General features: G+C 37.7%; 1 protein-coding gene across 5 annotated transcripts in view; it reads right to left on the reverse strand.

Annotated features, from left to right (window-relative positions):
* The window catches only part of LOC126365961 (zinc finger protein ZFP2-like), a 155,069-nt gene that overhangs the window by 96,626 nt on the left and 34,123 nt on the right, over positions 1-24,320 (reverse strand). For all 5 annotated transcript variants that reach the window (XM_050008753.1, XM_050008752.1, XM_050008756.1 and 2 more), the window contains exons 4-5: positions 23,943-24,148; positions 4,834-4,980 (exon numbers count right to left, since the gene is read on the reverse strand). In XM_050008753.1, coding sequence (XP_049864710.1) covers positions 4,834-4,980; positions 23,943-24,148 — 353 coding nt within the window. The remainder of the gene's footprint in view (positions 1-4,833; positions 4,981-23,942; positions 24,149-24,320) is intronic.

Below are 24,320 nucleotides of genomic sequence, written 5' to 3' on the forward strand. Positions count from 1 at the left end.
CTGTCAGAATCAAGGCAACGTCAGCCATTTCCAACTAGTACGCTCTTATTGGTTGGCGACTTAGTTACAGGCAGCATAGCCACCACACCACACTTTGTTTAGCTCATCGTGTGATAAGTTTACAGACCTTAGCCTACAAAGCATTTGAAATTCGTAAAGTACTGGATTATAAAGTATAAACAGGCACAAGAAGCTACAAATCAGTGTCGGTGTGAGTGTTTAATTTTCCTCCACCTAGATAGCAATTTAACCAATACTCAATGTCAACTGATATAACCAAATCGCAAATCCATACACAAACAAGAAAGAACTTTCAAAATTCTTCATCATATAATGATCCTACTAGGAAAAAGAGTGGGTTTGGCCAGTAGCAATACTGTAGGGTACATAACTGAAAAGACTGTCACTCTGCTAATGATATATATAAGGTAATTGAGCCATTTCCCAACACAATACTGCCACGAATTACACCTTAAAACATGAAGTTTTGAGCGTTCTTTCATTTTATGTTCACTTGGAAAATAGCAAAAATTTATAGCCTACATGGAGAAATAAACTGAAAAATGTGAAATACCGTGAAAACTGCCGAATTACAATATCTTGGATGTTTGTTTTCCATCCACAGCCAATAGCTGCATAGCATGGTGACGTCGCACTAATGCACTGACTTCTAGCATATACTGATAACACAGTCTAACATAACAGTCGCGACAATTCATTTATTTCTTGTTACCCACAGCGATAGCAGTGCACCAAGTGACCAGCAAGTGACACTTTTGAGTGCAATATCATGTGAGTGCGAATACTATAATTACTATTTATTTGTAACATAGTTTATACAATAGGGAACATATGCAGTGCAATAAAATTGATAATAAATAAAAATGACAGCACATTTGTCACTCTTCAGTTTCCTAAGGACTCTAGGAGATATGAAACAGCACTTTACAGGATTATTTATTTCTGATTGTCTTGTAATATACAGATATTTTCTGAAGAATGTCATTCTCCTTCAATAGCAAAAAATTGCTTGTAGACACCAGAAGACCTGACTTTTGCAGAAAGACAGCATATATCTACTCAACAAGGTGAAGTTTTGTTTACTACTTACATCCAAATCGGTGAATATGGAATGTACAAAACTTGTGCAGAATGCAACACCTACATTATTTAACGTACAAAGTAAACCACCATACCCGCAGCTGAATGGAAAACCACACAAGTTATTATAAAACGTCAAGGGGAATAGAACTGTTTCCCAACACAGACGAAACCAACCCCACACTAACTGTTACATTTTAACCACAAATGGCAAGAATCTTCAACATATTTGTTTTTGAAGCAAAAGTAATTACATTTACAAATATATTTGTGTACTAGAAAATCAGGTGAAGTGTAAGAATAGGCAACAGACTCTGTAAAAATTGTGTGTGTGTGTGTGTGTGTGTGTGTGTGTGTGTGTGTGTGGTGTGTGTATGAAAGTCATCTTCATAATAAGAGCAGGCAACAACAGAAATATACACTGCTTATGCATGAAATGTGTGTTCATATTCTCTTCCCTTCAATGGAGGGTGCTGCAATTATACAGATATTTTGAAGTCTTTCTTCGCGAGTAAACTGTAGTTCACTTCAGTGAATCATGAGACTTTGCTGTTTTTACATTTACTTCACATTAATTGATCTCTCTTGGTAATTTACTAATGTGAGGAATGCAAAACATTAAAACTATTTTATTAGCTAAGTAGAAAAATAATTAAAAATAAACACTGTCATTATGATGCACATAACTGTCTTTTTTCTCCCTGCTTGGAGTGCTTGTGTTGCTGCAAGTGTCAAACAGTAAGAACTTTCACACCAGTGGGTATTGCAAATATTATGTTAGACTATGGTGAGAAACAGCAGGCTTACTTGGCGGGACGTTCCATGGTACATCTTATGTTTTCGGTCCATAGCAAATGGAGTGACTGCACCTTCCACTTAGGTTTAATTTATATTGTTATACCTCGTACACCCTTCACTACTGTGCATTTATTTTACTTACAGTAGTTCTGCTCGGAGCCTGTCGACAGACTCCTGAACCTATTGTGTTTCTACCAACTGTAGCCAATGTAGACTACTCCATTTGCTATGTGTGGTACTGAAGTGAACAGGACATGTCCAGTGAACAGCTGTGCAATAGCTTTTTCATCTTTGTTGTAGGCTTCAGTGATGTTTATGATAGCAGACAGGTTGTTATAAATGTAACTGACTGCTGGGACAGAGAAACACTGAAATCACAGGAGACAACTTTTTCTCACATTTATTGGTATAAGTAAGTACCACATGTGAAGGAAAACTTGTGCGTATATTTGTGCTTTCACGAAACCTGCTGTGTTTGCACTACAGCAAGTACAAGTTTGAAGTGCAAGTAGCATGCGTTGGCACAGTACTCCATTTCGACAACTCAGTACAATATACAGATAAAAGTTTGCAAGCAACACTCTTGAGGTCACTGCACTTGCATCACCAGAGTATGATGCACTGACATTGGCTACAGAAGGAAAACAGACACCCCCACATGTTATATTCCACTGTCTTGCACCGTACTTCACTGTTTTCGGTCTAATTCATCGCGTTCATTAATTTTTGCTTTTTTCTGGGTGAGAGTAATGGAAAAATCTCTCAAAAATATATGTTTTCAGGTATAATCTGTCATCGTAACATGCAGGAAATTAGCTCAGTTAACACGTACCCAGACACCAATTTCCATTTTTGACAAGTTTTTACCTGGCTGTTACACATCTGTGATATTTTTTAAGAACTGATGAAATTCATTACCACAACTTATTGTATAAACATTGTATTGTTCACTTAATTTCCTTCACTTTCACAAATTTTATAAAATGTATTGGAGAGGATTATGATTTTTAATCATATCTGCCAATTACATATGTTTTTGCTTGTATTTTGGGGGTTTTAACGTTTTCCTCGAATCTGCATTTTCCTTATTTTGTGTTTTTTAAGCCTGAACTAAAAAAAAAAAAAATGAAAACTGGGGGTTTCTCTGTATTTGGTGGCACCTGAAGCAGACATGTCTGTATATGTATGGATGGATATGTGTGTGTGTGTGTGTGTGTGTGTGTGTGTGTGTGTGTGTGTGTGTGTGTGTGTGTGTGTGGGCGCGCGCGAGTATATACCTATAATTTCCCCCCCTAAGGTAAGTCTTTCCGCTCCCGGGATTGGAATGACTCCTTACCCTCTCCCTTCAAACCCACATCCTTTCATCTTTCCTTCTCCTTCCCTCTTTCCTGACGAAGCAACCGCGGGTTGCGAAAGCTCGAAATTTTGTGTGTGTGTTTTTTTATTGTGCCTGTCTTCCGGCGCTTTCCTGCTTGGTAAGTCTTGGGATCTTTGTTTTTAATATATTTGTTTTATAGTTAGGTAAATACGGCACATAAAACTTTTTTACACTTTAAACAGATTTTCACTAAATCTATCACGGTCAATCTTAACATTAAAAAAAATGGTAAACATCAAGCTTTGATCCACTGCTCTATTTCATTTGACAGCAACCACCAGATCAAAGGACAGGTTCTGCAAGCCTGCATAATAATAAAGCTGATGTTGAAATTGACCAATAGCAATATATTTTGAATAAAGTGAAAGTCATAAATGGAAATGACCTCTTTCAAATCATTTATTGATGCTACTGATCTGAGCTACAAGAAAATTTTAGATATGACTATGGTGTCCTTTGAGAGTAAAATTTGGGTTATTGTCTTTTATTGACACAAACATTGTATTCTAAGCAACATCTGCAGCCCACAGAAGTGAACGTTCCACACCTTGCATAAATGAATTAAGTGTCTCTTGAAATACTGTGTTACAGTTCTTATTTTGGTTAGAATACTGCTTTTACACAGAAGACATCATATCAGCTACTTGTATTTGTTGTTAGCTTGAAATTAATCATTGACCTACCATAATCTTATATGCAGCCAAATGCCTCAACAAACATAGTGGACATTTTAAATAATGTGTGAACAAATAGCTATCATACAGTGTTTTGAAAATTATGAAACGGAAACAACTGCATTTTCAACACATTTTTGTGTCATCTACATACTTTGCCTACTAAATTTGCAACTGCATTATTATGAGGAAATTTTTATTACAGTTAGCTTAATAACTTGACTGACACTGTTGGGAAATAACAAAAAGCATAGTGATGCTAGATAACAGCAGAAATGCTGTTTGGCCATTTCAATATGTTTTTGAAGGAAAGATCGCTGTATCTACAGTGCCGCATAATATTAATCATGCAAATTGCTGGACATAGAGTCAGTACAGATGACAAGTGATTTTTCCATAGAAAATTACTTGCTAAATAAATGATTATAGATTTGGCATCTAAGGGCAGGCCCAGCCTGTTAATATACTAAACAGCGACTGCTAGCAGAGTAAGCAATTACCGCATCTCAATCCCATTATGACAGTGTGGGACACGACAAACATACAAAATTGGTGACATTACATAGATATATGCCACCTTCATATATTCTCAAAAGAAAGAGTCAGTCTCATTTTCTGTCTGTACTTATAGCCATATATACAAATTACTTTTACTATAGTCATACATGTGTACATCTGATGGAACTATTAACACAGGATAGTGCAGAAGTCACATAGCATTTCTAACATAACTTCTTTATTAGAAATATATTTTCTCTTTAAGTTATGGAAAAGTGTAATCTACCTGTGCAAAAAAATTATGCCACTTAAATTACCATAACCCATAGATTCATAAAATATGTAAGTCAATGCACAACCTCTGCATCACCCTCTTGACTTTACCTCATCTTCAAATATTTCGGAGAACTTCAACATTGTCCTTAGGTTGCTATCTGCTTCCAAACAGCAATTAACCAACTGATGGCAAACTTCCAGTTTTGAAATACATGACAGACATAAACTAATAGGCATCAAGTCATCTGGCGTCACCTGGTGGAAGAAATAGAAGAATTAAGACTGATATGAATTCACTATGCACATCATATTTTATCATGAAGCAAAACTGCCACTGTTCACAGAACTTACAACAACCACCATGACTATTATAAATTTATGTTTTGATATCTATGAAAACAATACTACTCATCATATAAATTTCAGATTTCAATATTACATCAGAACATAAAATGCTTGCATAAAAATTACAGAATGTTGCTATATGTATCCCAAAAATATCTTCAAGTTTAAACCCTGCAAGAAAACAGATTCTAGCACTTCACATAAATATTCTTAGATAATGTCCATTAGCTAACACTTACTCAAAGATGTCAAAATATATGTGCTTCGTTTAAAAGTTTATCTAATACCAAATTCTCAAAACATTTTTATTTGTCTCGGTGTACACATTTAATAAAGCACTTTAAAAGACAGTCTTGGCCATGTCAAAATGAGTTCTTTTTCATGCAGGTTCTTCTCAGACTATGACTTTTTGCACTGTTGGTCAAGTCAGTAAAGGTTAAAGTCTCTAATCAGTCACATATTATTTCCTGAGACTAAATGCAATGTTACATCTCAAATAAAACTTTGTACAAGTGAAAAATGACAAATCATACATTTAACTGTGACAATCTCTGAAAGAAATGTATCAAATTTTATACTGTAAAAATCCTAATATTTAAGGTTGTGCACTTTGTATGAAAGACGTGCATGTGCACAAGGCATAGAAGTAGCAAGAGACTTTAGGAATGAAAGGGCAAGCATAGCATGTGCTCTGACTGGGGAAACTGGGACAATAAGTTACCAAGCAGTTTCTGTCTCTAATTTTTTGTTGTTTCCTTATTTGTGTGTGCAATACTAGCTGATAATGTATAGGGTTCCTTGGACCAATAAAGTGAAACAGACAAACATCACTGGGCATAAGAAATACTGGTAGAACAGTGGATAAGAAAGATATCTTTTTAATTTAACAAACATTGTATAAGAGACAATTTGATACTGTACGTCATTTAGAATTATTTAGATTTAAGTTGTATAACAAATTCTGGAAAGATGTGTTCAATGAGGATAGTAATAATAAGAAAGCAAAGATATTACTTGACCCCATGGGCCATTATTTTAACATTGCCTTTCCCCTTAAAGGACTGGAACCAGTAACTCACAACACAAATAAACCTGTTTATAAATGGTGGATTACAAATGCAATGATATAAAAAGAAAACTATGTGCAGAAAGTAAAGCATGAAATGATCCCAGTTTTCATACTGTTTTAAAAATGCAAAAAGATACTCAGGCAAGAATTAAGAAAGGCTACAAACATCACAAATACAACTTCTATAAAAGGAGTTCTAAAAATGTACAACAATTTGGGATGCTGTTAGAAGCATCCTTGGAGCCAGAGGTATTTAAAGTGTGTAGGTCATATGATACACAAATATCATATGAAAAGCAGACAAGTGAAGTTTTTACCGAGCGCTTTTTGGGTATTGTCGGTAATCTTTCATCACAGATTACATCACACACATTGTCTTGCACCATTGGGTTTATAAAATCAGGCATATCATTGTTTCCTGCACCAGTAACTCAAGAACAAGTGCTGAAAATTATCAGTGGAAATAACAACTTATATTCATCTAGTGCTGATGGTGTGTCTGATTTTTATTACAAAATATTGCTCTAGAAATTATAAATACACTTAGTGATGTAATTTAAATGCAGGTGACGTAATTAATTACAATCTGTTTCCCCAATGTTTTCAAACCAAGCAAAGTTATTCCTCTGTTCAAAAAAGGAGACAAACTATGTAACAATTATCAACCAATCTGTTTTCTTTCAATGATATTGAAGATTATAGAAAAAGTAATGAATTGCCATGTAATTTCATCCCTTCATAAATATTGTCTGCTCACAAAATATCAGTTGGGTTTTCACAAAAACAGGACCATAAATGAAGCTTTATTTTCTTTTACTAATCACGTTCTTATGGCTTTTATGTTAAACATTCTTTCTCTGGTCTATTCATAGGTCTGACTAAAGCCTTTGACATAATCTCTCTCTGTTGCTTCAAAAACTAGAGTTGCTTGGCATTAGAGGTACTTGAAATATATGGTTTCATTCCTACCTCACTAATAAGAGGCAGGAGGCTGAATTTTCAAACAAAGATGGTACTAAAGTTCTATCCAATGAAATTACGATCTGTTATGGTCACACTCAAGATTTAGTTCTAGGGTCCTTACTTTTCCTCTTATTTATCAATGACCTTACGTCTGAATCTGCCTAAAGCCTTATCTGTATTGTTTGCAGACAATGCAAACTTTCTTTTCCGAACTCCTTCTTTTCAAGTTGTAAAGGGTATAAGAACAGATTCTTACAACAGGCTAATTTTCTGGACATACAAAAACAAATTATTATCAAACAAAAGCAAAACTGCTCATATGATTTTCAGTGTGCCCAAGAATCACCCTATCTACATGGAGTCCCTACTAACTGAAGATGAAACAATAGAGCAAAACAATGAGATCAAATTTCTTGGGGTGTGGCTAAACAATAACTTCCAATGGAATATTCACAGAGAAAAGCTGCTATTGAAGACTCTCTGCCATGCTTTTCAGATTATTAATCAGTCCTTTGCTATCTCAATTTTAAAAACGGTTTATTTTCCTTTAGTGCACTCAGTTCTCTCTTGTGGAATCAATTTTAGCGGTGAGTGTTTGGTTAAATTTTTGTGATTCAAAAAAAGCTCTTAAAGATAATGAAACAGGTGGCTCCATCTACCTCCACTAAGCCTATTTTCAAGGAATTAAAAATACTGCCGGTTCCCTGCATTTATATCTCAGACTCTGTGACATTTTTTAAAAGGAATCTGCACTTGTTTGTGACCAAATGAGCCTATTTATAATCGTAATACTTGTCCTAGTGCAGACACTCTCACCTTAGTAGTCACAGACATACCAAAAGTTTATTTGGTATAAGAAATATGGACAGTGTGCTTTACAATAAATTACCCTTTATCAGTCAGGGAAAACAGAAATGCATTTAGGAATAAAATAAAAGATTTCTTTCTTACACACACTTTTTTACTCTGTTGATTACTACTTAAAATCTAATTTGTTTTAACAGTTCTTGTACTTTTTAGTGTACAATGTGACTCTACTACAGTATGCCTAAATTTATAAGTTTAATGGAATAGTATACAATTGATCTGGGTTGTGCTATTATGATTTTGTGTTTTGTTTTTACTTTTTAGTGTTACTAACTTGCAGTTATGTTTTTAACTCCAAGTATAGTCTGAAGTACTGGACTGCATTCAGTTATTTGTGTATTACCTCACATACAGCAAGCAGTCATAAAAATATTTAACCATTTCCCTTGTGAATTACAAGTGCTGTCACGTAATGACTGTTTTAAAAACTACTTCAAATTATTCCTGTTTAACAACTCTATCCTCTCCATCAATGATTGAATAGATTACCAACACTCTTAGCATAATATTATGCATGCAAAATGCAGCAAAAGTATTGAAATTATGTATCATCAACAAGTGCATTATCTTTCAATAACAACCACTATGAATGCAGGTCTTTATGGAAAGAAATGTGGCAGTCAGAAGTGGTTATTGTATGTAAATATAAAAAGAAATATTAAAGCAGTTCATTAAAAACTAGATGGTAGCCTGGCATCACAAACTAGAAGAAAGCTAGGTTAGACATGTCAAACAGAACTGGATGTACCAAATTAAGTGTAGACACAATGAGATTTCCACTCTGCAACGGAGTGTGCACTGATATGGAACTTCCTGGCAGATTAAAACTGTGTGCCGGACCAAGACTCGAACTTGGGACTTTTGCCTTTTGCAGGCAAGTGCTCTACCAACTGAGCTACCCAAGCACGACTCACACCCCATTCTCACAGCTTTACTTCCATCAGTACCTCGTCTCCTACTTTCCAAACTTCACAGAAGCTCTACTGCGAACCTTGCAGAACTAGCACTCCTGGAAGAAAGGATATTGCGGAGACATGGCTTAGCCACAGCCTGGGGGATTTTTCCAGAATGAGGTTTGCACTCTGCAGCAGAGTGTGCGCTGATATGAAACTTCCTCATAGATTAAAACTGTGTGCTGGACCGAGACTTGAACTCGGGACCTTTGCCTTTTGCGGACAAGTACTCTACCCAAGCACGACTCACGCCCTGTCCTCACAGCTTTAATTTCGCCAGTACCTCATCTCCTACTTTCCAAACTTCACAGAAGCTCTCCTGCAAACCTTGCAGAACTAGCACTCCTGGAAGAAACATTGAGACATAACATGAACTTCTTACAGATGTAAACAATAATTCTTTTTCATCCATGACACAAAGCTAATAAAAAAAGTAGTCGATACAGTAACTTCTTCACCTGTTACCAATTAAGTACAAAAAACACGACAGGTACAGTATGCTATATTGCACATTATGCTGCCTTATTTTATTTTAAGTCTTCAAAAGCTCTTCTAAATTCAGTATTAGAAGCAGAATTCGGAAGTCTTAAAATAAAATAAGGCAGAAGGGATAGAATTTCTAAAATCATTGCAGAAGCGGCAACAAAATGATTACTCATGTTGGTGTGTAGAATGTGAGACCAGCAATATAACACGTGACTTTCGGAAAAAATATCATCCACACAACTCCCAAGATTGCAAGAGTTGACAAGTGCGAGAATTAGCACACAAACAGCTTAACATCTCACGAATCCAAGCTACTGGTAATAATAATATAAAGAAGAATGAAAAAGAAAACTGAGGATCAGTTAGATGACGATCAGGTTGACTTTAGGAAAGGTAAGGGCACCACAGAGCCAGTTCTCAAGTTGCGGTTGATAATGGAAGCAAGACTGAAGAAAAATCAAGACATATTCATATAATTTGTGGAGCTGGAAAAAGCGTTCGACAATGTAAAATGGTGCGAGATGTTCAAAACTCTGAGAAAAATAGGGGTAAGCTATAGGGAAAGATGGGTAATATACAATATATACAAGAACCACAAGAGAGCAATAAGAGTGGAAGACCAAGAAGGAAGAGCACAGATCAAAAAGGGTGTCAGAGAGGAATGTAGTATTTTCTCTCTACAGTTCAATTTATGTCAAAGAAGAAATGCTGGAAATAAAAGAAAGGAACATGAGTGGGATTAAACTCCTAGGTGAAAGGATATCAGTGTTAAGATTTGCTGATGGCATTGCTTTCCTCAGTGAAAGTGAAGAAGAATTTCAGGAACTGTCAAATGGAATGGAAAGTCTAATGAATACAGATTCAGGGTGTATACGTGGATCAGGAAAAAAAATTCTCAGATATTTCCCGGATTTCTGGGTAAAAATACTCTTTCTGTCAGATGAAAATACACTTTTTTCATGTTAAGTAACAGTATACTTTTCCTCAGAACTGTAAAACTTATCAATCCTTTCAATGGTTGTGGTTTTATACACTGGCGTAGAATTTCCCGGCACCTTAGAAAATGAAACTCGGGGGAAAAAACACGTTTTGGAAAGATGTCCGATGTTCAGTAACATGTACACTGCATATTTTCGTATTCCAAAAGTATAAATTCAAATTCCACCAAACACCACTTGTTACTTTCTAAAGGATTGAAATTGAGATTGCGATGCACTTTTGTAAGCCAATCGTAGCTCATGTCAAGTGATCATCAGCCAATGACAGCTGGTGTTCAGAGCATAGGACACCTGATGTAGTCAACCAACAGCAACATCACTATTAACAAGAGATACCACAAAAATAAGAAAAGGTAATGGTTTAAATTAATATAGTGTTGCTACAAGAAAATAAAAGAAAAAAAAAAAGCTTTCACGTATAAAGTTGGTCTCTAAGATTAATAAGCTGCAAGAGAAGCTAAGCTGTCACACATAAAGATGATCTTTTTTGCATGTGTTACACTTCAAGATACATTGCACAAACATGCTAATAAAATGTTTAACAACTACATAAATGTCTGCACTTCTGGGCTCGAAAATTTTCTATATGGTCGTCCTCAAAGATTTTATTTTTGAATGAGAATCAGCCACTCTGTGATTTAAGAAATTCATTGGACATTCACGCACAGAGTTCATCTTGTGAAAAAGGAAATTTACTTTGAAAGTAGCGCTTTTCAAACAACCATTCGGAATATTTTCCCACAATCTGTTAGAAATAGATTCGTTTCCGCAGTTGCTAGAGAGCGCCAGATAACAGGCATCACCGCACTTGTGCAGCTATGATGATGCAGGAAGCCCGTACATTTGAACATGTAAAACATTAAAAGATCTTACATTATGTCATAAAAGAAACAAGACATTAGAGGATACACCAAGAGCATGGGAATTTTGTGAACCATACTAAAATGCATAGTTCGACATCGAAACTGGCTAATAGTGTTGAATTAAACACTTTGATTCAAATAAATTGACTGCCCGAAAAGAGTAATAAAAGTCAAATTTCTTTCACCAACCGACAAAATTAACTTCATTGTTCTGCAAGGTGATTAATGCTCGACTGTCAGAAAGGTGGAAACAAAATAAAATCTGAAACTAATAACATATTTTAGCCTTCCGTAATTATGTGAATGTATTTTAATTCACTTGATAGCTCCCAGCCACAGAAATCCATTTTGTTTTCATTTGACGTGAGAGCAATAAATGATAGCAAAATTACTTAACATAAACACGGGTCATACGGAGACTACCATCTCCCCAATACAACTCAGACTGCTCTGCGCATCGGGTCCAGATCTACAATATTTCCAAAACGGGCAATATTAGATGGGCGCTCCCCCTCCCTCGAGTGTTTGAGGTAGGATGTCAAAAATTTTAAAAATTGGCTTTTCAAAGATATCTTCATTTTTAGTGCACATCTTTCTGAAGAGTCTGATCCATAAAACATATATGTTTGTGGAAACGTAAGATATGTTATTTGGTCTTAAGTGTGCCAAAGTGCAGTGCCACGCCTCTTCACACAGCATTCTTCCATCGCATGTCTCTGTATTTCACTCTGTGGAATTCAAACGTGTAATATTTTGTAATGGGTGCCATCAAACTATATTCAGGCCAGTGGAAATTAAAATGTCCTGCGGTACCTCTCCTGCCCCCAGTTGGCCAATTTGACTTCCTGATCCTCTTTAAAAAAATCACACAATTAATACTGGAGGGGATTATTTGTAACTGGCAAAACAAGAGCTCTTCAGAAAATTTGCACTCTTTACTGCCTATTAGCTAATAACTGTTTTGTGTGACATAAAATTAAATATAGCATACACAAAATGAGTAAAGACAAGAGACAAGCAAGACAGTACACAGTTCTTCAATCCTTCAGTCCTAGCTTTTTTTCCTCTAATCTTGCCACAGCTCTTCAGCTTCATATGCTGCATTTTCCTTTCTGGGAAAGAATCTATTACCTCATCAAAGTTTGTCAATGTTTTACTACATGGAAAAATGAAATGCCGTTGTCTAATACTGAAAAAGCTGTTAAAACAAATAGTACCAAAGAATGGTGTGGTTACTCGATCTGATTACGTGTATTTTGTCACTGTCTGCTAGATAAAATGAAATAGGCCTGGCTAATATTGCAATTGTTACGCACACCAAATAAAAGAGACTGTTTTGGCATAAATGGTCATTTTTATAACACGACCAAATATAATTCACGAAGTACCAATATCGAATGCCTATTAGGCCTACCACAAGCAAAAAGTTTAATGTTATGAAATAGTTTCACATTTCATTCATACACTCTAGCTTCTAAAGCACGAGATCAAAAAGTAGTAGTACGAAATTTTTATATAAATCTGGAATTGTCATATTCTTCCATAATTTGTGCCAGTCCCTGTTTCTTCTCCTTCCTCGTTCTAACAACCAATCTTGTCATCACTAATTCTGTAACTATTCCTGCCAGTGTCAAAACTTATTCTCTGGTTAACTTCACTAACCCTGCCACAATCACCGGTTTAGTTACCCGCATTTATTCTTAAGTTAGGCTTTATTACGTGTTCGTACAATGCATTTTCCACATGACTCCCAGAAAAGAACTTTAGCGGCTGCTAGCCAGGGACTATATAATTGGCGGTCTGGCCAAAACTTTTCTGTCAAAATTTCATTTTCTTGGATACACGGAGAAGACAATACATAATCTTCGTTGCCTGTTATTCCTGTTAGTCGTTTATTTCCACTCTGCTAGTCTGAATCTATGGAATTCGCTAGTAATTATAACAACGTTGATCTTTTGCAAACCCAGTCAACCATACAGTGATTGGCATTCACCCATTCGGCTTTACTTGCTCAACTTTTATAGCCCCGTCCCTTTTGTCTGCAGTAAAGTTTATTGCTAGATGCGACTGGGATTCCCCTGGCAGAGACATCACATACACTATGCACACATTCAAAAATCTACTTACGTTTCATTCAGAAATCAACTTAGAATTTGATCAAAAACCAACAGAGATCCGTTCAAAATCATATGAGTAATCAATAGACCAACATGTGCTGGATGCTAGGCACTTTGTGAAACAAGGTCTTTTTCCCCAATAACATGAACTTGCCTCCCCCCCCCCCCCCTTCCCCGTACCCTGAAACTGCCACGAGGGGCAGATACCTTAGTTTGCCCCCGCCCCCTAGTTCTGGGCCTGCTGCGCATACGTGAATCTGGCAGCTTAGGAGCACCAGTAAAATTTTTCCGGATAGAATCTTGCTGCTATTGCTTGTACAGCTAACTGCCACACTTCTGTAACCAGAAGCGGGAGAAGGTACTACTCATATGTGACTCAACTGCACATGCGCATAAGCTCGCTCGCAACCCCTCAAACAAATCTAATGTAAACAGTTGTGACGTCACGCTCATTGGAGGCAATTTGTTGTTATGGAACATTGCATAGTATGCCTAAAGCCTTTGACACATTTTACTGTTGGCAGACACTTGTATGAGCACTGTGTTTTGTTGTTGTCCTTTGCAACTTAAGTTTTAATTTCGTTTTTTTTTTTCTCTCGTTCGTATTTTATTGCTGCAGTATTATTCTGCAATAGCGTGATACAGCAATATTCTTTGTTAGAGTATTGGTTCTTACCAGACAAAGTTACAAAAATTTAACTGAAAACTAAAACAATGAAAAATTCCCAGAATTCTAAAAAATGCCTGTGTTTTTCCCAGTTTTCTCCCAGATGAAAACATTCTCGGGTCTTTACCGGATCTCCCGGTTGTCCTGGGTCGTATACACCCTGAGATTAAGAACTGAGAGTAAATCAAAGGAAGATGAAAGTAATGACAAGTAGTAGAAATGAGAACAGTAAGAAACTTAACATCATAAATGGTGATCACAAAGTATATGTTCAGGAATTCTGCTACCTGGGCAGCAAAATAACCCATGACGGACAGAGTAAGGACATATAAAGGAGACTAGGGGTGCTCAATGGGGAATTCCCGGCAAATAGAGGTCTCCTAGTATCAAACACGAGTCTTAATTTGAGGAAGAAACTTCTGAGAATGTATATTTGGAGCACAACATAGTATGGCAGTGAAATGTGGACTGTGGGAAAACCAGAACAGAAGAGAATAGAAGCATCTGAGGTGCAGTGTTTTGGAAGACTGTTGAAAATTAAGTGGACGAATCAGATAAGGAATGAGGAGGTTCTCTGTAGAATCTGCGAGGAAAGGAATATACGGAAAACACTGTCAAGGAGAAGGGACAGTATCATAGCACATCTGGTAAGACATCTGGAATAACATCTATGGTGCTAGAGGAAGACAGAGACAGATATTGTGAAACCTCCAGAAAATAAATGAGGATGCAGGTTGCAAGTGCTACTCTGAGATGAAAAGGTCAGCACAGGAGAGTAATTCATGGAGGGAGAGGCACTACATACATGTACCAGCAATGTACACTTTAGAGAAGATGTCCAAAGCAACCACCCCACACTTGCAAGCACTTCAGCATTCTCTGGATCATACTAAGCTGGATTAAGGTCCACGGAACTTGGACTCAGGCCACTGAACCTCCAAGATCAACCCATTTCACTGGAAGAGCTTCATTTAATTAGCTACACACATTCATTCATAAGTGTAGCAGTGCACCGTCATCCTGACACCATAGCTATTGCTGAACACCAAGTGGCATGTTTCCTAATGTGTCAGGCAAAGAAACATTTAATACAGGGGTTCATTCAATCTGCCCAGCAACAGGTAATGGCCCATAAGTATTCCTCCCAAAATTCTAGTCCACAGGTTAATACCAAAGATACTTGAAAGCCATTTACATGGGTGACATGTGGGTTGTGGCGTTTTTGTCATCAGTCTTCTGACTGGTTTGATGCGGCCTGCCACAAATTCCTCTTGTGTGCTAATCTCTTTATCTCAGAGTAGTATTTGGAATCTACATCCTGAATTATTTACAGGGTGTATTCCAATCTCTGTTTTCCTCTACAGGTTTTACCCTCTACAGCTCCCTCCCTCAGGTTATTCACTGTGTCTTAACAGAACTCTTACCCCCTGTCCCCTCTTCTTGTCAGTGTTTCTCACATACCCATTTCCTTGCCGATCCACCAAAGAACCACTTCAATTCTTACCTCATTAGTCAGTCTAATTGTCAACATTCTTCTGTAATACCACATCCCAAATGCTTTGATTCTCTTCTTGTCCGGTTGTCTCACAGTCCATGCTTCATTACCATAAAATGCTGTGCTTCAAACATATATTCTCAGAAATTTCTTCCTCAAATTAAGACCCATATATGTACTAGTACACTTCTCTTAGCTAGGAATGTTGTTTTGTCAGTGCTAGCCTGCTTTCTATAACCTCTTTGCTTTTTCTATCATCTGCTGCCCAGGCAGCAGAACTCCTTAACTTCATCTGCTTCGTGACCACCAATTACAATGTTAAGTTTCTCGCTGTTCTCATTTCTGCTACTTCTCATTACTTTAATCTTTCTTCGATTTACTCTCAACCCATATTCTGTACTCATTCGACAGTCCGTCCCATTCGACAGTTCGTCCCATTCAGGTCCTGTGATTTTTCTTCACTTTCACCGTGATACCAATGTACTCAGTGAATCTTATCTTTGATATCCTTTCACCTTGAATATCAATCCCGCTCTTGAAGCTTTCTTTTGTTTCCATAATTGCTTCTTTGATGTACAGATTGAACAGTGTGGGCTGTAAGGCGTCGAGACTTATGGGGGGACACCTTACATGTTGAGTGTCCCAGTTTTGTGTGTCATTTATAGTGTTGCAACACACTGGTTGTGCAACATGGGTTGGGTTTTGTGTGTATATTTCACTTGTTTGAGATTTAATAAGTGTGGCATGGACAGTGATGAGAATAACCCCCTTATGTAAGCTTCCATCTTTAAGTTAAGTAGAAACTGAGTGAAAGAATCACTGGAGGGGAAGCCAGTTTCAGTTACCCACACTGTGACGCAATGGCATACAGAGCCGTAGCCTAGTCAAGGTCAAGTGCAAGTGCAAGTGCAAGTGCAAGTGCAAGTGCAACTAGCATGGCAGAGAACTGGAGAAGAACGGTATATCACATGAGCGGTGCGTGAGGATGTAACTTACCATTCTTGTGGATGATAAAGTGTTACCAAGGGGGCTGGTCTTCCACCAGTCAGTCTTCCTCTCAGTAAAAGTAATTAACTATCCTGAATTTTGTAATGTTACTGATATTTTTTATTTTATGTTATTTGAGAAATTTAATGCCAGGATCCCCTTGTCTGAACAGGCGATACCTGAGATTGCTCTAGTGCATTGTAATGACCCAACATGTGCAAAAGTGATTCCAATAAATACTAGTACAGGGAATAGTTGTTGTCTATTGTAAGACAGAGGTCCCCTTCATACCTCACTGGAATATTTTAAGAACATTGATGGCAGCTATTCTTCTGAAGTCCAAACCCTTGATGAGTAATAGAACATGGAAGTGGAATCGATCACACAATGCAAACACAGCATTTCGTTATTACCAACCAGAGGAATGTTTAGAGGGCAAATGACTACACCCATGTCTTACACCATTTTTAAATCGGTTCCTGTTTCTTCTCCTATCACGTAATCAGACAAGTCTTCCCTCTCATAGAGGCCTTCAACATCCTCTTTCCACCTATCTGCTCTCTCCTCTTCATTTAACAATGGAACTTCCATTGCACTCTTAATGTTACCACCTTTGTTTTTAATTTCTGTATGTTGAAGAAGTCCCTCTGACAATCATGTCTTTTTCGATTCCTTCATATTTTTCCTGCAGCCATTTTGCCTTAGCTTCCCTGTACTTCTTATTTATTTCATTCCTAAGTGACTTGCATTTCTGTATTCCTGAATTTCAACAAAAAGTTTTGCACTTTCTTCTTTCATCAATCATATAAAGTATTTCTTCTGTTACCTATGGTTTCCTCACAGTTACCTTCTTTTTTACTTAAGTTTTTCTTTCCAGCTTTGGTGAGTGCTCTTTTTAGAGACGTCCATTCCTCTTCAAGTGAACTGCATACTGAGCTACTCCTTATCACAGTATCTGTGGCCTCAGAGAACATAAAGCATATCTCCTCATTACTTAGAACACCCGTATCCCACTTATTAGAGCATTGTCTCTCCCCCCGCTCCCCCCCCCCCCCCCCCCCCCCGGCTACTCTCTTAAACTTCAGTCGACTCTTCATCATTGCCAAATTGTGATCTGAGTCTATATGTGCTCCTGGGTAAGTCTTAAAATCCAGTACCTGATTTCAGACTCTCCGCCTGACGATGGTGTAATCTAACTGAGAGTTTTCCCTTACCTCCTGGCCTTTCCAAGTATCTCTCCTCGTCTTGTGATTCTTGAATAGAGTATTTGCTATTACTATCTGAAATTTGTTGCTGAACTCAATCAGTCTTTCTCCTCTTTCATTCCTAGTGCTAAACCCATGTTCTCCCATAACCCTTTCTTTTACTCTTGCCCCTACAACTGCATTCCCATCCTCTGTGACTATTACATTTTCTTCACCATTTACATACTGAATTACCTGTTCAATATCCTCATATACTTTCTCTGCCTCTTCATCTTCAGCTTGCAATGTTGGGATATATAGTTGAACTATTGTTGTAAGTGTTGGTTTGTTGCCAGTTCTTATGAGAACAACCCTACCACTGAACTATTAACAGCAACTCACTCTCCCCCCACCTTGCTACTAATAATGAATCCTACTCTCATTATACCATTTCTACTGCAGCTGATATTACCATATACTCATCCAATGAGAAATCACTGACCTCGTTATATCTACACTGAGCCTCTGCATTCCCCTTTTCAATTTTTCTAGTTTTCCTACATCTATGTTCAAACTTCTAACATTCCACACCCCAACTCATAGAATGGTATCCTTTCATTGGTTATTCAATCTTTTTCTCATCATCACTTCCCCCTGGGGAGTCCCTTCCTGGAGATCTGAATGGGGGACTAGTCCAGAGTCTTTTGCCAATGAAGAGATCATCACGACACTTTTTCCATTACAGACCAGATGTCCTGTGGATACACAATACGTGTCTTTAATGCAGTGGTTTACATTGCCGTCTGCATCCTCATGCCGTTGATCATGGCTGATTCTGCTGCCTTCAGGGGTAGTTTCCCACCCCAAGAGAAAGAGAGAGCTCTGAACCTCTGTGCGCTCCTCCGCCCTCTTTGACAAAGCCGTTGGCAGAATGAGAGTGAGTTCTTATGCCAGAAGTCTTAAGCCGCCACTGCTGACGATTTTCATTCAAAATCCAAAGTGGTAGCAGGTTTCCCTTACCTCCTGGCCTTTTCCAAGTATATCTCCATGTGTTGTGATTCTTGATTAGAGTATTCGCTATTACTAGCTGAAATTTGATGCTGAAGTCAATTAGTCTTTCTCCTCTTCATTCCTAATGGTAAGCCCATATTCTCACATAAAAAAGAAGCTACTCCTAGACCACAGATGCAACCAGTCCATATTACGTTATTCATAAAATGTTTTTCACCTTCCACTTGGTGCAAAAGCCATTCACAAAATTGTACTTGTCGAATGAGGTCTTCTGGCTGCTGGTGTTGAGTTAACGTCTAATGATACAGATGGAGTTGTTCATCATGCAACACAACATCAAACAGTCTTTAATAAGATATACGGCACTTCCTTGCAATATCACATGTACTTTGCCAAAGTGACTGGGAAACAGTTTTAAGAATCATGTCCTCTGTTTGTGGAGTAATCTAGTCTTTGGACAACATCTGTCCACTTCTTGTGGACGAAGATTACTGGTTTTACGAAGGCATTGCTCTAGGCAACAAAAATATTCTTATAGGGATGTCACATTTGAGGATAATGTGCAGCATACACAAGAACAGCAGCAACAACTTAGTTATCAAATGCACCCAATACCAAAAGCATATCAACGTATTCAGCGCTTGTGTACTTCATTGGGAAGTCCCACTACATGAACTTGACAGGACCAGTTATGATCATGCACTGCACCATTGCTAGACATGTCAATGCAATTTAATGGAACCCACTGTCATGTGATAGGCTACTGTCACATGACAAAATGATGTAGTGCTTATAAACGATGAGAAATAGGGAACAGATGACTAAAACATAAAACAGGAACTGATGAGGATTCTAACCCTATCTCCATGGTGGATGCATGCATGCATGATATCCCATAAGTCTATTCCTATGTTGTTGTTTTTTTTTTCCTTTTAATGAAAAGCAAGGTAACAGAAATGAAACATCTGAATAGAAAATTGATTCTATGCATCATCCAACTCCTCGCAAAAAGTGCACAAATAACTTGGCATCCTTTGCCAAGTCCAATGGGCCATAACCATGTAGTGTTAAAAGGCATGAGGGTACAGGTTATAACTGCTCCCCACCATGTAATGAACATAATGCCTGACAAAACATCATAACTATATTGTTCTCCTTGCTGGGAATGAAGATTGAATTGGGATGCAGAAGAATCTCATCAGAGATTGCCACTTCCATTGTCCTGGCAAGAAAGGTCAACTGACAGTGCAGCCATCTCATAACCGATGACAACCAACCAGCTAAATAATCCATCCATATCAACACACTGACTGCACTGATCTGTCTCACTAAGGCCACAGCGAAAAAACAGAACGTTAGTGGGGAAAAGGTTATGAATGACTTGATACCATAGGAAAAATAGGTAGGCAGACACTGTACCAAACAACCTTCCAATCTGTCTCCCGCGATACTGCCTTCACATAGGCAACACAAATTGGAAACGTACAGTGATGTAACTGTAACATAAAGGTGCAACTGGAAAAGAATATCAACCCCCAAATAATTGACATCAATAAAAATTCCCAAATGTGCCTTAATTTGTTCTTTATCCCACCAACATCTACTGCAGGGGTGAATGAAGCTTGCAGACTGGTGACAGGCAAGAAAGCGAGCTGTATGTGACTGGGGGCACTACCACGTTGAAATTGTCTGTCGAAGAAATAAAGCAGAAACCTTGGGCCAAACACATCAAGGAGGCTCAAATCTCCCATCAGCAGGATCTCGCCGTAACGTCACAGGGGGAGGGGGGGGGGGGGGGGTTGCGACAGATAAACATGCCCAATAAGTTTACTTCAGGACATCATTGCAGGAAGGAGAAAAATTTGTGCAACAAAATAGGCTTTACTCAATACACAAGTTTCCAGCATCCAAACCTTATGAAGTAATGAGAAGGATCGTGTACGAGGATTGTTCTTGAATCCTACCTGTGACAGACTTCCAATTTAACGGAGCCACCTTCATTCAACAATAACAACAGCTGATGACTGATGGTGGGCGACTGCCATAGCCTACAAAATCTAACCATGTCAAATCCCCACAAACTGAGTAACCGACATTTGTGGTTGTTAATCCATGCTCCCATAAAACGACAATGTGCATCCAAAACGTGATTGAGTACCAGTATGTTCTCAACGACAATGTGCATCCAAAACGTGATTGAGTACCAGTATGTTCTCAAGAGTAAGAAGAAGTAGGATAATGTCATCAGCGTATGTGCAGACGATAAACCTAACCTTTCTCCCAATAATGACCAGTCACTCCACCAAGCAGCTATAAACCACAATAAGGGGTCCAGAAATAGCATGAATAATGACACAGACAGGAGACTCCCCTGTAGGACACCTCAAAACATTTTTATGAGGGGAGTAAGGTGACCATTCAGGTCAATAGACACTTGAGTACCAGTTATTGCAGAGATGAACATCCATTGTGCAGTATCATTAAAACTAACAACCGTTAACACTCGCAACAGAAGATTGTGACTAACTGAGTCAAATGCATGATTACAAACAATAAAAAGTAAAGCTCCCGACACAGTGGAAGCAACTGCAATGAGATCACAACATTCAGAAACAGGAGTCAGGGGAGTACGACCTGGGATACAACTTTGATAATAGGCATCAATGCCAGGAAGCAAAACCGACAAACAGCTATTTGTCATGTGTGGTATGATTTCACAATCAAAACTGAGTAGCATTGTTGGTCGGACCTGATCCAAAGACAGATGTCCTGTCTTTTTGGGAATTAAAACAATTTTTTCATCCTTACAGGATGGTGGAAAGTGTATCCCTTCCACCACTTCATTCACCATAGATATTAATGTTATCTCCAATTAGATGTGGAAACCAAACCATCCAAATTCAGCGATTTGTGGAAAGTAGAATAAACTACATTGTCAGATACCTCCTCACAGTGAAAAGCTGCCAGAAACTCCTCACGAAGAGCTGGTGTAACAACACTATCAATGAAGGAAGTAAAATCAGCAGAAAGTATACCGTCTGATTCCACTGCAGTGTAAAGATTGGAAAAATATCGGGAAAGTTCGCACTCTATATCAGTTTAGGATGACCATTCACTTCCATCAATAGAACAAATGGTCATGAAACACATCCTTTAAAATCACATTCAATGCTGAATTAGATAATAAAGGGATGTCAATTCATCTTGGAGAAACGAACATGGATGGGAATACAAACAAAGACCATCTAATTGCAGTCTTTCGAGTTGCAGGTATTTTTGTATTCACGTGGTGAACATCCTGTCTCTCAATGGTATGCCTTGAGCACCATCATTAAGATCATGATGGACAGCACAATAAAATCTCCAAGTCCTCCTCATTTCAGTCCCTTTACCAGCACTAAAATGCATGAGTGCAGTGCAAAGCTGAGGTCTGGGAATGGCAACTTAGTGATAACACACTAGGGGAACGGCTTACCTGGCCCCACACAGCAGTGATGATATCATCTAGAGAGGGGTCTGCCAAATAAAAAATTAGCTTTGAAATAGGGCAAGAAAAAGTCACTGAAACAGTTCAGTGTCTTAAAGCTGGCAGGAATAACATCAACTGACAAAAGCTGTCCACATAGGGAAATAGGCAAATAAAAACAGTTCAGTTTGCTACTAGAAGTAGTTGTAAAATATGTGAACTGCACTAATGTGGGATATCTGCAGATCCAAGCACCCAGTAAACTCAGAGAAACTACCATATCATTAAGTTCACGACAATAGTTACAAATGGGAGTCTGATATACAGGGGAGAATACGCAGTTAAAATCTCCACCAATCAGAATTTTCCATGGACTTTGACTAAGTAAATAAATGTTATCTTCCTTCTAAAACCACGAGTGGCCATATATACTATCAGACCAAGAAAGAGCAAAAATAAAAATTCAGGCGAGATCATAAAAACGACACCCCATACCCCGACTATATTATAGCATTTTAAAGTCCGTTAAAAGAATACTGTCCCATTAAAGCATGGCCATGTGAGTAGAGCTTTCCAGCACAGCATTAAAAAATATAGAATATCCAGGGAGACAAAGTATGTCACAATGCAGCAAGCTATGAGGGAGTGCTTACCTTATTAACATTTAGAGTAGGAAACATATGCCTGCATTAGTTAACACATGTAAGGCATGAAAGTAGTACTAGAAAAGCATTTACGCATCACATCCTGCTCTCCACAACACCACCAGACGGTGGGGATGAAGGTGCAGGATTTGAATCCTCCCCAGCAGAAGATGCAGACTCCATGTTCCCCCCCCCCCACACACACACACCTGCGACACCAGTTACACACAATTTTTGTCAATTGCCTACTACTTGGTATACATAGCTTATCACTGAATCATGTTTATTATTGAATCATGTTTTCTTAGACACTTTGAAATAATGTTCTCAATTATTTTACTTTTCTTGCAAAAGCAGAGTCATCAAAAAATGATTTCAATTTCTGTCTTAAGTGCACTATGATTTCTGCTTCTTTCACGTCCACATATAAAGATGGATCAATAGCAAAAAATACTTTCATTTGGCCTTGGCATCTTCTGTTTTAACTACTTCTGATACAAATTTTTCTACTCATTCAAGAATAACACAATCTCGATAGCAAATGCCCAATTGGCTCAGTTCTCTCATTCTTCCAACTTTGGGCACATCAATCAAATAATTCACTGCCATATTTACTGAGTACAACAGTTCTTTTGAACATCAGAGTGTTCTGGACTTCAGTTACCAACAGACTGTTCCTGATATTTGTAACAGTGATTCTCTAGGTACCTGTAGAGTTCTGTCACATGATTCCGCTGCTATTTAGTTTTCCTGAGAACACTGATAGGCATATTACTTAACACTTTATTAGAACACTTCATGTGAAAAAGAACTCACACAATTTAATGCACTCAGTACTGCAAGGAATAGTTATTTACATGACACAAGCAAAGGCAAAAACATAGGTACTAAAAAAAAAAAAAAGACGACATACGAAAGATCATGGTTCACGCTATATCTAACGAGGCCACAGACATTAATTTAAATGCTTCTATGAAACTTAACCATTAGAAGGAAAATAATGTTCAATTTTAAACATCACCAAAAATGTACAGTAATATTACATAAAATCTGCGTTAAAAGGCAACTAATTGTACATTGAAGATATTAAGTTCTGCTTTACCATAATTGGAAGGTGTGTGTGAATTTTCTCTTCCAGTTTAAGTTCAAGCCCTCGCTCACTGAATACAGGAACTAAATTGTCAGATGCCTGTGCACACAATCTGCAGTACCTACTAGCCATTTCACTTAACTCTTGTAAGGTTCTATTCCATGCCTTTATTTCTTCTTTATAGTTTATATTTATTTCTTCATCTTCTTCAACTTTTCCTATAAATAATGTACTAGTTAGAAGAAACACACACATTTAGAAGAGAAACATGTTCGGAACTATTTCTTAAAAAATATGCTACAGAGACTACTGTGAGAAGATTTAAGGATGCAGAACTTATACAGCTATATTTATGAAATGTATCTAAATTATGCAAAGTTGACATAATAA

Source organism: Schistocerca gregaria, chromosome 4 (assembly GCF_023897955.1).
Source record: "Schistocerca gregaria isolate iqSchGreg1 chromosome 4, iqSchGreg1.2, whole genome shotgun sequence".
Lineage (NCBI taxonomy): Eukaryota > Metazoa > Arthropoda > Insecta > Orthoptera > Acrididae > Schistocerca > Schistocerca gregaria.